The following is a 13,975-nucleotide window of genomic DNA, read 5'->3' as shown; positions in this document are numbered from 1 at the left end:
GGTTTTAAAATTATCACTGCTGGGCTGGGGATGTGGCTCAAGCGGTAGCGCGCTCGCCTGGCATGCGTGCGACCCGGGTTCAATCCTCCGCACCACATACAAAGATGTTGTGTCAGCCGAAAACTAAAAAATAAATATTAAAAATAAAAATAAAATTATCACTGCTAATTCCAGAACGTGTTCTTCATCATCTTCAAAAAATCCTATACCCATTAACAGTCATTTTTTATTAATACATAAAAATTACATTACATGTATTTAGGGGGTATCTGGATGTTTTGATACATGTAGACATACTATGTAATGTTCACGTCAGGTTAAATAGTGATCTCAAACATTTTATCATCTCTTTATTCTGATTCTCCGCATCCTATCCCTTGGCAAACACTAATCCACTTTCCATGTTTTGGATTTGCATGGACTAGACAGTTCATAGGAATGGATTGATATATATGGCCTTTTGTATCTGGCTTCTTTCACCTTAAGCTAGCTAAGCTACTTTATGTATGTGCAGTCTCTGTGTGCTTCTTCTAGGGCATGGGAAGAAGCAAAACATCATGAGATGGACATAATCCCAAGGAGCTGCCTTCCTGTTGAGGATGCTGGGGTCATAAGTCTAATAACAAATATTAGAGTCTTGGGTACAGGTCCCAAACGTTGACAGAATCACATTGATTGACTGGTTCTTCTCCTGGGATGACAACTGGAACTTCATAATCCTTTAGGCAGAGATTTCTTTATAGGGGTCCCATCTTGGCCATCCTTGGTCCCAGCCCTATCTTTTCTCACATGCCTTTGATCCCTCCCCTACCAGCATACACACTCATATTCTTTACCTGTCTTGTAGGGCCCTTGAAGAGGTGGGAAAGAGCCAGGCATTTGGATTGGTTATTGGAGAAACACATGGGAGTATGGTATACATGTGATGCCACTTAGTGGCTGCTACTGTTTTTTGTAAGAGCCCCCCAGCAGCCTTCAGCAGACTGCCTCCTATGAGGAACAGCCCTCCTGGGGCTGACTGTAATGTATTTTTGCCTAGGAGCTTTCTGTGGACTGCCAATAAAATAATAATAATGATAATAATAATAATAATAATACTCTATACCAAGCTTTAGCCTCTTTAAGTTCAACAACCCTGAGAAAATAAACTTTGAGTACATTATCTCTCTTTAAGTATGACATGCCAATACTTAAACCCAGTTCCTTCCCTTTAGCCCTATTCAAACCTTAGTACTGTTATCACACAAGGAAGGAAGCAACGGTAAGGTACACACTCTCTTATATTTTTGCCACCCAAAAATATATCCCATAGGCTGGATCTCTGCCCCTCCTTCTTCAAAGTAATGGTCTTTGTGAACCAGAAAAGGCAACCATATTTGCATGGCTTCTGGCTGAATGTCTACTATAGAATGTGAAAGAGATTCAAAACAAGGCCTTCCATAGACAGCATCTCTCATATCTTCTCTTGCAGCCAACAGGAAGGCTGGGTGTGCAGTCACATCTCTGCTAGCTTCAGAGCTGACCAAGGATGATGCCATGACTGCAGTTCCTATCAAGGTGCCCAAGACCAGCGAAGGAGTCCCCACAATCCTTGAGGAAGCCAAGGAGTTGGTTGGCCGTGCAAGTTAAACTGGGTCCCTGGGCCATGGCAGCTCCTAAATGGAGCCTGGATTGTCCCACCCTGCAGCATGTGCCTATAGGGTCTAGGGGATATTCCTCTGGGGCAACCACTTCCACTACCCTGACCCCATCTTTCTCTGGCCTGCTGCTCTCTGAACATCACATACATCTTCAGCTGCCTGGAGACCAGAGGAAAGGGTCATGTGGAAGAGGCCTGAGACCAACTCAGCCAGCCCTGGCTATTGTATTACCAAAGCAGGGGACCCTTTTTGCTGCCTTAACCTGTTTCCTCTGTTACTCAAGAGGGCCTTGTCTTAGACAAAGCGCAGCCTGCTTTCTCAGCCCAACTTTCTATTGGGTATGTTCGTAGGTCAGACTTGCTGAATTTGTGCTTTTCTTTTGTGGTTTCTCTGGCCCTGAGAACAGCATGGAGCTTATGAACCTCTGGGCTAGATCCTTCCCTTCATTGCTGTCACCTATGCTCTTCTCTTCCCCTCCTAGCTGTTGTTATTTATTACTAGTGCTGTGGCATTGGGAGCTGCTTCTAAGAAGGCCGGAGCAAATCCCACCCTTACCCCATCTTCCTGGAAAAGGCTTCCCAAAATAAAAAGGATCTGTACCACTCTACTTGTTCCACTGTGGTCCAGGCCTGAGCCTGTGGACAGGTAGCTATGGCATAGTAACTGTACCGGGTTCATCCCCCAGCCCATTGCCATGCCTTTTGCCTTTGCCTCCCTAGACCCTTTGTATCAGCCTCCAGGCTACTGAGCCAGGGTGCCCCCCCCCCCATCATTCCTTCTGTAGAGTTTTGATGCATCTAATTTGGAGTATGGCCTATAGTGTGACCATCCCAACACCTCACCCCCTATCTCCAAGGAAATGGGAGGTGGAGCCTCCTGGCTGAGAAATTGTTTTGCAAAGGATCTATTTTTGTACGAAAAAATTTTTTTAAAGAAAAATAACTTCCTTCCCCTGTCCCCTCCATAATGTAATAAGGTTTGATGGTAGGTTCAGAGTTCTAGGGCTCTCCTTACAGGCCACAATCCTGAACATGCCCCTGGACCTTGGCCTCAGTTCTCAAGCCTTTTGGACTTTGAGACTTACGTAGAACTCCCACCACCACCAACAACCCTGCAGCACTTCTGGGGCAGGAGGAGCTTCTGGTTGGGCTGGGCCAGGCCCAAGAATAACAGGAGCTCTGAGGTTACAGTTTTTATGAATTTAATAGATTATCAAGCCAAATGTACAAATGCTAACTGGGCACTGGGAATCTGGCACAGGGGTTGCTTGCACATACACCCTGTGCTCCCTTCTGAACAGTGGGCAGACCAAACTATTTGGTGGCCCCAACCTCAGGAAGCTCAGATTCTCTGGCTTAGGGTGACACTTCTGTCTCCCTTGTGCCACTTTAAGCCCATCCCAGCTAGGGAGAGAGAATGGTACTTTTAGAGATTGGCCCAGAATTGGGGAGCTAAGGAAATTTGAGGGGGCTTTGTGGCCAGGAAGGAGGGTTTTGGTTGTGTGTCCAGCTTGTGTCCAAAGGGGCAAAGGCAACTCTTCTGGGCTATTTCAGGGAAGACTGGTGCAGGGGTCCTGTTGCTTCCCTGAGTCACCTTCTTCCTCTTGCTGGCTGACATCTAGGGTTTTGATTTGACCCTTTCTTTTTTAATCTACTTTTGCTAAGATGAATTTAATAAGAAAAATTTTTAAAAAAGAGAGAGAGGAGTATACAAAATGCAAACCTGTTCCCTTGCCTCTTGGGCTTCTGGGATGTCATCACCTCCAGTTTGATGGGTTTGTTTCCAACTGTTAATAAAGCATTGAAACAACACCGCCTTTCAGCCTCCTTTGTGAATTTCTAAGCTATTTTTCTTTTCAGTCCAGGCTCCTCTATTCTTCTATCAAGGTGCCCAAGAACAGTGGACTGCCAAGAAAAAAAAAATAATATTCTCTCCAAGCTTTAGCCTATTTAATTCCAACAACCCTATCATAAGAAAATAAACTTTGAGTACTTTATCTCTCTTTAAGTATGACACGACAACACTTAAACCCAGTTAACAACCCTGGCTGACAAAGTCAGAAAGCTAAAGGTGCCAGACACTATGCTTGAACACAGGGCTAGAAATGATTAACACATGATGTTTTCTGCCCAGCCAGAGCTCACCTCAGGGCTATTTACTTTCCATAAAAAATTAAGGAGGTGATGCAGGGGTTGGGACTCAGTGGTAGAGAGCACTTGCCTAGTACTGGTGAGGCACTGAGTTGGATCCTCAGCACCACCTAAAATTAAAAAGATTGTGTCCCTATCTACAACTAAAAAAAAAAAAAATTTTTTAATGAGGTGACTTAAGCCTCCTGGCTGTTCCACATTGCTGCAGTGTGGCTTGGACACCTTTTCTTGAACTGACTTCCAACTCCCCACTTCCCCATGCCTCCGATGTCACACAATTTCACAGCAGGACCTGTGCCTCTGTGCTGAGCAAATCCTCTTGACTCCCATTTTTCCCATTCCCAACATCTGCTCTTTTGGTGACCACATTCAAGAGTTGAGAGACTTAGGGTGGGCTGGAAACCAGGAGCCTGCCCAAGCAGTGGCAGACCAAAACTGAACAGTGGGCAGACCAAACTCTTTGGTGGCCCCAACCTCAGGAAGCCTTTGCTTGATAATGTACTCAAGCTACAGAGGTCAAGCTACAGATGACTTGCAACTCAAGAGCCATACTGCTGAAGCACTTCAGAGACCCCCCACAAAGAAACCTTACCAGGGAGGAGCAGGCCTGAGACAGGGAGGGGCCTGGAGAGGACCACATACCATGTTGGGCAGCCCCTGGAACTAGAAATAAAAACCTTTTAAATAGCCTCAAGGCTGGGCAGTTGCCTCCCCCACATGGCCAAGGTGTAGAGGTGGGCAGCTGGCTTCCTCCCTTCCCCTCCCCAAGAGGCCACGTGTTTCTGGCTCAGAGCTTTAAATTCCCACATGCCAATTAGGGGACCAACCACAGCTGCTCTCATGCTCTGCCCGTCTGCTGCCCTGCCTGGAATAGAACCCAGGCGCCCGGCACCCCGCCCCTTTGCAGCCTGGCTCTGAGAAACAAAACACTTATCCTATCTCAACAACAGTGCACACCACCCTTCCTCCCACGCAAGAAAGTTGCCCCCAGATGCTTCGTTGGAAGGCTTGGTTTCCATGACAACAGACCAGGAGGTGATAGAACTAGCGCCTCCCCCCACACACCACCACCACCCCCATTCCGCGCGGAGGAAGCCCAAAGACAGCCCTCGGGCTCAGCGGTTGGGTAGGACTCGCTGACCCTCCACATAATCCTAGTGGTCTATGATTCTGTCAACGCCCCTCCTGGTTCCTCCTCCCCCTCTTTCCTGCAGCTTCTGAGGCTGCGGCAACCTCGGAATTCGCTGTGCTGGGAGGAGGCTGGCGGAAGGGGTGGGGAGATGGGAGGGCGAGAGTGAATGGAGAAACACCGAGAGCAAAGAGGGAGGGCAAGCTGGATTTTCGGGCCATCTCATTTCCTGCTCGCCTTTTTAGTCCCCCTGACCCCCTCGAGAAAAGGATGCGTCCTCCAATTTGTTTGTCTTTGCTGGTAAGAGGTGAGAGGGAAATACCGCAGGGAAGAATCTCCCCCCCCCCGCCCTCCGCATTTCCTCCCACTGCCGCGGTGTTCCCAAAACCTCTAGGTTGCAGGGGTAGAGGGAGTGCGAGAAAGAGTTAATTTTGGCGGGGAAGGGGCGGGCGAACTAAGCTAACGTCCCCCGCGCCCTCCCAGAGCTGTTTGCCCGGCGCCAACCCTCCCCCGCCCGCGCCGGTTCGCCTCTTCTGCCTGGAGACTGGCGCTTAGAACCTAACCTAGCGGAGGCAGCCGCCAGCATACAGCCAACTGCACACGGACACACCGCACTCAGACTCCCCACCCCCACGACGGATCCCCTAGTCCACACACACCACGGCAGACAGATCTACAAGCACAACGACAGTCCATCGCAGGCAGACACGACGGTACCCAAGCATGCACAGCCATATTGGACAGCCCAACACCGACTCGGGAGGCAACACACACTCCCACTCCCACACTCCCTCCCTTCAGAAACAGATTTAGACCCTCTATGAGAAAACAAAATAAACAAGATGCAAACACTCGTCTCCCAATTCCGCTCTTCCAGCTTTACACCTCTCAGCTCATCACTTCACGCGTGCCAGGAGCTCCGTCTCTTAAACAGAAGCGTTCACTCTTTCAGAAGAAACCTTTTTTATTATTTTTTCGAAGAAAAAAAGCCATATAAATATTAGAGTATAAAACTTGCGTGAGATACAGGAAGAGGGTGGGTAGGAGCTACGTGACTATGCGAAAGAGAAGCGCTTATAGAAGGAGTCAGTACGGGGGAGGGGGTCGCCGCAGCGCGTGGACACAGCACAAAACACAGCACGGGCCGCCGAAGGCAGATTCAAGGACAGACGGCTGCGCGCAGCCCACCGCCCGCTGCCCACTCGCCATCACGGAAAAGCACACCACACTACATACACTATTGGCTATTCTACACCAGCCGAGGGAGGGGGCTCTACACTACTTTTAAGGGCTGGGGTGGGGTTCTCTTGCAGCCGGGCTGGATGAACCGGACCGCGGGGCAGAAGTGGGTGGGCAGAGGAAGGTCTTTGCTCAAGGAGGCACTGGGGGACTTTAACCAGGCTCTGGCCACTAAGGGGTGGGCTGAGGGCCTGGACAGTGGCCTTCACAGAGAAGAAATGGCACCTGGCAAGATGAAGGACCTACGTTTTGAGTAGTACAGGGACCCTGTAGAAAAGCCCCGCCTATCTACTTGGTTCCTGCTGTAGTTCTTTGCCTCCCAACCCAGGAACTAAGAATGGCCTTGCTGGGCTTCCCTTCCTATCAGGGTTCCACAGTGGCTCCTCTGGAGTACCCAGCACCCACAGAGGCCCCTCTGACCTCTCCAGGGGACCTACTCCTAAACCCAATCAGAGCTTCCTTAAACTGAAATGCCCATTTAAATTCATTGGTCCTGATAGCTCAGCCCAAAGCCGCCCCGGGCTGAACCCTATATGCGGGGGGGGGGGGGGGGGGGGGGGGGGGGCTAAGGGTCCAACCTGGTGCTTGGTTTATGGCTGGAATTTGGAGATCTGGCCAGTATTCTGGGGGACATACAGAGCCTCCTTTATGACCCTGTAAACTGATGGGCCAAGCTTTGTCCATCCTCTCCCCATCCATATACACAAACTTCCCTTCTTTAGCTTACCATCCCCTACTGTCTCAGAACATGCAATGGAGTCTCTTGTTTGAGGAGAGGTGGGGAAAAATCACAGCATGCAGTGGGAACATCGAACAATGAAAAACAAAAGACTGGTCCCCAGGGCCTGGGGAAGAGGCTTGGTAGCAAAATGCCTTCCCTAAATCTGGCAAGCATCATCAGTACCACAGGGATGCTGACAGTATGGTGTCCCCCAAAACTTGAACATTGGTCTTAGGATCTAGAGAGGTAAAAGGACTCTCACAATACCATGCTTTGGGGGAAGATTGAGAACTGAAGAAGAGACCAAGAGGTCATGATGCCTTCCCAACTCTATAGAACTATGACCCTTCTTAGATCATGTGGTACCTCAGTACCCCAACCACCTTACTCAAGAGAGGAACTTTGAAGGAGCAGGATGAGGTGGGGTGGAGGGAAGCAGGGGATGGATGGGCCTGACTGATTTGGAAGATGGAGGAGTCCAGCTGTAAGAAAGGGTGTGTGACAATGATTCTTGGTGTCTACACTAACCCCATTACCCCCGTGGGTACAGCAAATTGATTGGATGGGGGTTCCCAGCAGAACTCCCTTTGCATATTCAACCCCTTGGGGGCAGAGAGAGGGGGTATTAACTGGGCACTTGTTTCTGTTTCCCAAGGGGAGCATGGCCTTAGCCCCTGCCAGTATCCTGGGGGTGAGCCCTGAAATTCTGAGATGTGGGTACAGGTAAGGAGAAGCTGGGTTGGTTGGGGAAGGAGGCTGTCCTATAAGGCTCTAGGCCTGGCCTCCACGTTACTTCTTCTCCTTCTTGCCCGACTTCTTCTTGTTTCCATTGCCACCTGCTGGGGTCTTGCCATCCCTCTTGCCAGGTGCATTGGTGAGTGTGGCATTGCTGCCAGGGATGTAGACGTTCTGGCGGTAGTCGGGCACATGCTGCAGGGTGAACTGGGGTCCATAGCGGGCACTCAAGCCCATGGTGCCAGCACCTCCTCCCAGGGTGGAGCTCCCATCAGCAGCTTCTGCAGAGAGAAGAAGGTCAGATCATCAGATGAGGGCAGTGACTCTCGTCCTACAAGCAGTTACTCAATGCCTTCAAAAATACTCACTGGGAATACACCACGTAGTCTGGATCCACAAGGAGTTGAAGGTACAGGTTAAGAGTGAGAAAGCCTAGGTTTGATTCTCAACTATTTTTCTTACTGTAATCCTGGTAAGTTGATCTAAACTCCCTGTGTTGCCTCAATTTTCTGATCTGCAAAATGGGGGTAATAGTATCCACCTGTTCTGGTTTGGATGAAATCTAAAACTAGAAAACATACATAAAGTACCTAGAATGGTGCCTGGTGCTTGGCCAGTGCTCAGAATATATTAGATAGATTTCCCTCAGGGCTAATACCCTTGGCTCCCAAATCCTTGCCCTAGCTAGCCCTTCTCCAGGGAACATCTAGCTTCCACATTAGACCATGGTTGGCACATAATCCTTTTCTTCTCCAACCATGCCCAGCACAGAGTAGTGGATCAGAAGTTCTATTATCAGGAGGAGGGACTCTTCCAAGCATTCATGTCTTGGAAGCATTTGACGGCCTACTCTGTGTCAAGCGCTTTGTTCCATATTTCACATGCAGCCTCAACCCAACACCCAATGAGATATATGGGATTATCTTCATTTTACAGGTGAGGGTTGAACCAAGGCTGAGAGAAGCCCAATACCTGACCCCGAAACTTGGTCTAAGTGTATCTAAGCATATGCTGCAGGGTACAGCTACTCCCTCCACCACTGCCACCAGCTAGGATCTTATCCCTGCTCTGAGGGCAAAGGAAGTGAGAGGAGAAGGTAGGGATGAATCATGCACTAGGAGACTGAGAAGATGATGACCTGGGGGACCACCTTAGGTATAGCAAAGATAGATAGAGGCTCAAAATGTCTAAGCTAAATGACATCTGGAAGTGCAGCCAGCCCAACTGTTTGCTGCACAAAAGAAGAAACTGATGTCCCTAGCTCAGCATCTCAGAATCTGCATGGTAACAGGAGCTCCAGATGACTTGTAGGTACTTTAAGGTTAAAGCACATTAATAACTATCATAGGGTTTTTATGAGGATTAAATGAGAGTGCTTCATCTAAGCTTCATCCAGTGCCCAGGATAAGTGCTTAATAAATGTTAGTCACTGCTGTTGTCATACCATCATTGTTTCACCCATCTACACTATTACTCTCTTTGGCTGGGTGGAGGGTGATGAAGGGAAACAGGAATTTTACTCTTTGGGCTCACTGCTGGAAGACCCCGAATCCTCTGTGGCAGAGAAAGAGTTAAAACCCCAGAAATGGGGCTGGGGATGTGGCTCGCCTGGCATGCATGCGGCCCAGGTTTGATCCTCAGCACCACATACCAACAAAGATGTTGTGTCCGCCAACTAAAAAATAAATATTAAAAAAAATTCTCTCTCTCTCTCCTCTCTCTCCTCTCTCACTCTCTCTTTAAAAAAAAAAACAAAAACCCAGAAATGCCCAGCCGGGCTGCCCGGGCTGCCTCCAAACCTCCCTCGGCCCCCACCCTAGACCCTGGAAGCCTGAGAGAGTGACTAAAGCCGGAAAGGCTGAGTAATCCTCGGATACCAACCAGGGATTGAGAAACAGGAAATATTTTTCAATGCCGGGGAGAGGGGGCAGGCATAAGAGGAGGAGGAACAGAGATGAGTCTCTGTCTTTCTGCCCTCCAGGCCCAGGACTGGGTTTCTGCAGCCTCCATTTCAAGTTCTAAATCCCTGGAGCTGAGGGCCTTCTGGGGGCAGGGACAAGGCTGGGTGGGAAAGAGCAGCTGCCGGCTTCCTTCTCTCCTTCCCCACCGGCCCCCTCCCCCAGCCCTTTCATAGGGCTGACATTTCCCTGTTTTCCCTAATTAACTCCAGGAGGGAACTGAGTCCCCAGACGCCTGCCCCGCCCCCTCCCCTCCAGCCACCAGCCCCCAGCCACTTCTAACCTCCTCCAGAGTGGAAGGGGGGGGGGAAGGGCCCAGATCCGGCTTCAAAGAACCAAGATTCCAGAGTGATTTAGGGATAGAAGGAAGGGGAGACCCAGGAGGTGCCAGAGAGCAAAAAGAGAGAGTGTTTCATCTGCACTGTCCACAGAAGAAAAAGAGGAATAAATGCAGAGAAACAGGGATAAAGGAGGCAGAACAGAAAGAGAAAAGGCACTTCACAGACTTTGTGTGCACCCAAGATCTCTGAGAAGTATCCAGAATGGTGAAAATGACAGAGCACGCTCCTGCCCACCTTGTGGGGAAAGGAGATGGGGAATCCAACATGTATGAGACAGAGACCAACACTGGAGTTCTGTCTGGTCAGCTCTGAGTCTGTTTGCTCATCTATAATCTGAGGGAAAGAAGTTGCATTGCCAACTTTTACCTTCTATATAATCAGTTCTCCTAAACTGTCTCTACAGCCTTCCCCCAACTCCCAGACCCACACTGGGCAAGGACCAGGATTTTCTCTTAGTCTAAGAAGACAGAGACTTACAAAAGCAGCCAGAAAGAACATGGCCTGAGGAGGCGGGGTGACTGATGCTGACTTCTCTCCTGTGCTAGCCCCACCACTGCCCAGTTACCATCCTCTGACCCCACCCAGCCCAGGGCTGAGGCAAAGACTCTCAGTAGCCACAGAGGCCTGAGGAAGCTGCATCTGAGCTGGTGAAGCTGCCAACTGCAGCCTCCTTTGGAACATACATGCCCCAAGGATCCCCCCACTTCTCTCTTTCTGTCTCTCTCTCTCTCTCACTGACCCTCAGCAGCCCCACAAGCCTGGCTGGGCTGGGCTCCAGGAACCTCTCTGGTTCTGGGGCCAAGAAGTGGGTGTGAAAGTGAGAGCGCTTGACCCTGCCACCTCCCTCCTAGGTCCATTCCCCAGGGCCCAAGGGCAGCCTTGGGTCAGGACCTATGTGGCTTAGAAGAGGTGGAGTCCTGACAGAGGAGCGTGCGCTGCTATGGCCCTGCTCCAGGGAGAACTTCTGGGAGGGTTTTGGGCCATAAATACTGTTTCCATTTCTGTTTTTTAACATCTGGATTTAGGCTAAAAAGCCAACTCTCTGGCCTTAGGGCTCAAGGCCACAACAGCTAAATAGACCAGTTTACTTCCCTCAGGGGCTGGACTTGGCATCTCCCCAGAGCTGCCTGCCTCTTTCATACTCAACAGCTGGCCTCTCTAGGATTAAGGCCCATCAGACCAGGGAAAGCTCTACCCCAGGGGGCTGGCAGCCCCTACCACCTCTTCCTTCCTAGTCCTTTCATCAGCCACAGGCCCGACCCTACTTAACCTCACAGACATCTAGAGTAGGGTTGCCAGAGAACAAAAATACAGGGTGTCCAGTTATACTTGAATTTCAGATAAACAATGAGTAATTTTTTTAGTAGTCCATCTGATGCAACATTTGAGATAAACTTATGCTAAAATAGCACTTGTTGTTCACCTGAAATTCAAATTTAATTGGCCATCTTTATTTTTAAAAATATTTATTTGGGGGCTGGGGTCGTGGCTCAGCAATAGAGCGCTCGCCTAGCACGTGCGAGGCCCTGGGTTCGGTCCTCAGCACCACAAAAAAATAAATAAACAAAATAAAGTTTAAAAAAATTATTTTTTAGTTGTAGTTGGACACAATACCTTTATTTATTTATTTATTTCTATGTGGTGCTGAGGATCGAACCCAGGGTCTTGCATGTGCTAGGCGAGCGCTCTACTACTGAGCCACAATCCCAGCCCCTTAACTGGACATCTTTTATTTTACAACTGTAATCTGGGAGAATAATGCAGGGCATAAGGAGGAGTTCAGCCTCTAGACATAACCAGCTAAAAGAAACTGAGGCTGGATCTAAAGGCAGAAAGTCAAAGTCACTGTCATAGAAAGAGAATGAGCTTGGGAGTAGAGCTGGGTTAGAATCATAGCTGTGATCATAACTGTGCAGCTCAAAACAGGAGGCCCCCCTCCCCCCCACCCCCAGAAGAGTGACATCTCACACCCCTCCTCTGTCAAATGTAAATCATCAGGTCTGCCTTGAAGGGCTGGTCAGGCGATTAATTGACATGAGGCACTTTGAGTTTAGTATGTGCCCTGGACCAAGGTAGAGATATTATGGTTTCTCCTGGTTCTCTGCCCACCTATCCTCCAGATGTGCTGGAAGGCAGGACATAAGCCAGTGCCTTAACCCTCATGGGCCCACATTTGCTGCTACAGAAGTTAGCCATTAGTAATAGGCATTCCTCTAATACTGTTTTTTCCCCTATAATGGGCCACTAAAATTAATATTTAATCAATGGTAACCACTATGTATTCTAAGGACTCTGCCAATCCTGTGCTGAGGGCCTCCCTTATATTTGGCCCTCACAACACCACAATTATTAATATTTTGCCCATTTCATAATAAGTGGAACTGAGGCCCAGAAGGATTTACCCAAGGACTCACAGCTAAGTGGTGGCACCAGGGTTTGAATCCAAACTGACCTGCTTCCAAGTCTGTGCTCTTAATAACTAATGATATTATTCTACTTCCCTTGCTCAGGACCCTTGTGGTTTTTCAGGGACAGCCACCATTGACTGAGTCTCTATTACATGTGAGGCTCTTTGTTAGCTTTGTGGGAAAATCCTAGTCCTGGTCTAAAGGTGGGGGCAGCAAGAAAAAAGGAGTCTTTTTCTCTCTGCTGGGAATATCCACACCCACTGTCACTGATGGAGGGTTTGCATATGCCAGGTCCAGTCCTCTACATTTTAATCTTCACAATAACCCTTTGGAATTACTGTCCCAATTTTTCTTGGCTGAGGAAACTGAAATTTAGACAGATCAAGCAAACTGATCAAAGTCACAAGGATGGTATGTGGCAGAGCTAGGACTTGACCTAGGCTATCCCCGGTCCAGAGTTAGGCCCACATCTCCTCAATGGATTGTTATAACTTGTTTACTCCAGGCACCCAGAACCCCCAACCCCTCTGCTGGTTCTTTAGCCTGGAATCAGGTTCTTTCTGACCAGCTGCAAGACCTGGAAAAACCACACAGAATGGTATCCAGTCTCCATCTATGGTGGCTGTGGGAGTCACCTCCAAGCCCCACATTTCCCAACCCACCATACACACTGGGTACCACTTACCGCTGGCGGAGGCCAAGATCATGGCTTGCAGCATCTCTGTATCAAATTGGTTGTTGGGCCAGGTGCCAGTTTCATCACCATTTTGGGAGCTGGGGAGAAAGTGGGATGGTGAGCAGTGTCCTCAGCCTGCCCCATTCATGCCCCTCCTGGCCTGTTCCCAGGGTTCCCAAGTGTAGTATCCTATCCCCAATCCATGCCCAAGACCTGCTCCTTTGAGTGAGGTAGGAAGTGCTTGTCCAGTCCTTCAGAAGCCAGATCCCCACAAGTCAGTCACCTAAACCAGCTTATCTATTGTTGCAGATGTAACTAATCAACTGCATCCCCTCTCATCCTTCATGAAAGGACACTGTTTACTGTCAGAGCAAGGAACACCAGACCCTCTTGGGAGGACAGAGAAGAGGGAATGGGAGAGGATGTCCCAGAGCTCAGAAAGGGGTAGGAATCCAAGAAAACCTAGGGGAGATGCAGGAGGCCTCAGGAGACCCTGGAGCAGGGAGAGAGACATTCTGAAAACTCAAATAAGGTTGCTTCAATGACTTCCTAAGTTCTCAGAATAAAATCCAGGGGCATATAAGAACTTGTCTCTTAAATTTCACGAGAACACCCACCTCCTGCTCTATTCTCTAACACTCTATCATCAAACCTTTTCTCTGGAACTTCCCTGTTCCTCAGGTTCCCACTTGCTGCAAATCCATGGGCAGACGCTAATTCCTAGAGTGCCAGCTCACACCCTTTGCCTTGGTAACATGAATAAAATGTACCTGAGGGGAATCCCTAAACCCTGGTTGGGCCAGAGCCTGCTCTGAGGTAGCACAGTCACCCTATTGCACCCAGACAGAGGTGCACTCTACCACAGTGACCTCAGCGAGGTGGGGACTGTGTCTGCCTGCTTCTTACTGAAACACATAACATGAAGCCTGGCATTTGGACCTAATTAGGACTCCTAGAGACTCTGGATATTGAAAAACC

The 13,975-nt window shown here is 49.1% G+C and overlaps 2 protein-coding genes across 13 annotated transcripts in view; one reads left to right on the top strand and one right to left on the bottom strand.

The window, feature by feature from the left end:
- The window catches only part of Diaph1 (diaphanous related formin 1), a 94,238-nt gene extending 92,041 nt beyond the window's left edge, over window positions 1–2,197 (top strand). Inside the window, exon 28 of one of the 2 annotated variants that reach the window (XM_026384335.2) lies at window positions 1,472–2,197. In XM_026384335.2, the coding sequence (XP_026240120.2) occupies window positions 1,472–1,629 (158 nt within the window). In that variant the 3' untranslated portion in view covers window positions 1,630–2,197. The remainder of the gene's footprint in view (window positions 1–1,471) is intronic. The other variant, XM_026384333.2, reaches the window with a different exon arrangement.
- A 3,687-nt stretch (window positions 2,198–5,884) lies between these two features.
- LOC113179652 (protocadherin gamma-C3) overlaps window positions 5,885–13,975 on the bottom strand; it is a 145,736-nt gene continuing 137,645 nt past the window's right edge. For all 11 annotated transcript variants that reach the window (XM_077800908.1, XM_077800899.1, XM_077800914.1 and 8 more), the window contains exons 3-4: window positions 13,007–13,095; window positions 5,885–7,895 (exon numbers count right to left, since the gene is read on the bottom strand). In XM_077800908.1, the coding sequence (XP_077657034.1) occupies window positions 7,669–7,895; window positions 13,007–13,095 (316 nt within the window). In that variant the 3' untranslated portion in view covers window positions 5,885–7,668. The remainder of the gene's footprint in view (window positions 7,896–13,006; window positions 13,096–13,975) is intronic.

Source organism: Urocitellus parryii, chromosome 1, assembly GCF_045843805.1.
Source record: "Urocitellus parryii isolate mUroPar1 chromosome 1, mUroPar1.hap1, whole genome shotgun sequence".
NCBI lineage: Eukaryota > Metazoa > Chordata > Mammalia > Rodentia > Sciuridae > Urocitellus > Urocitellus parryii.
Note: the sequence above shows the minus strand (reverse complement) of the source record. Positions and strands in the feature narration are given on the sequence as shown.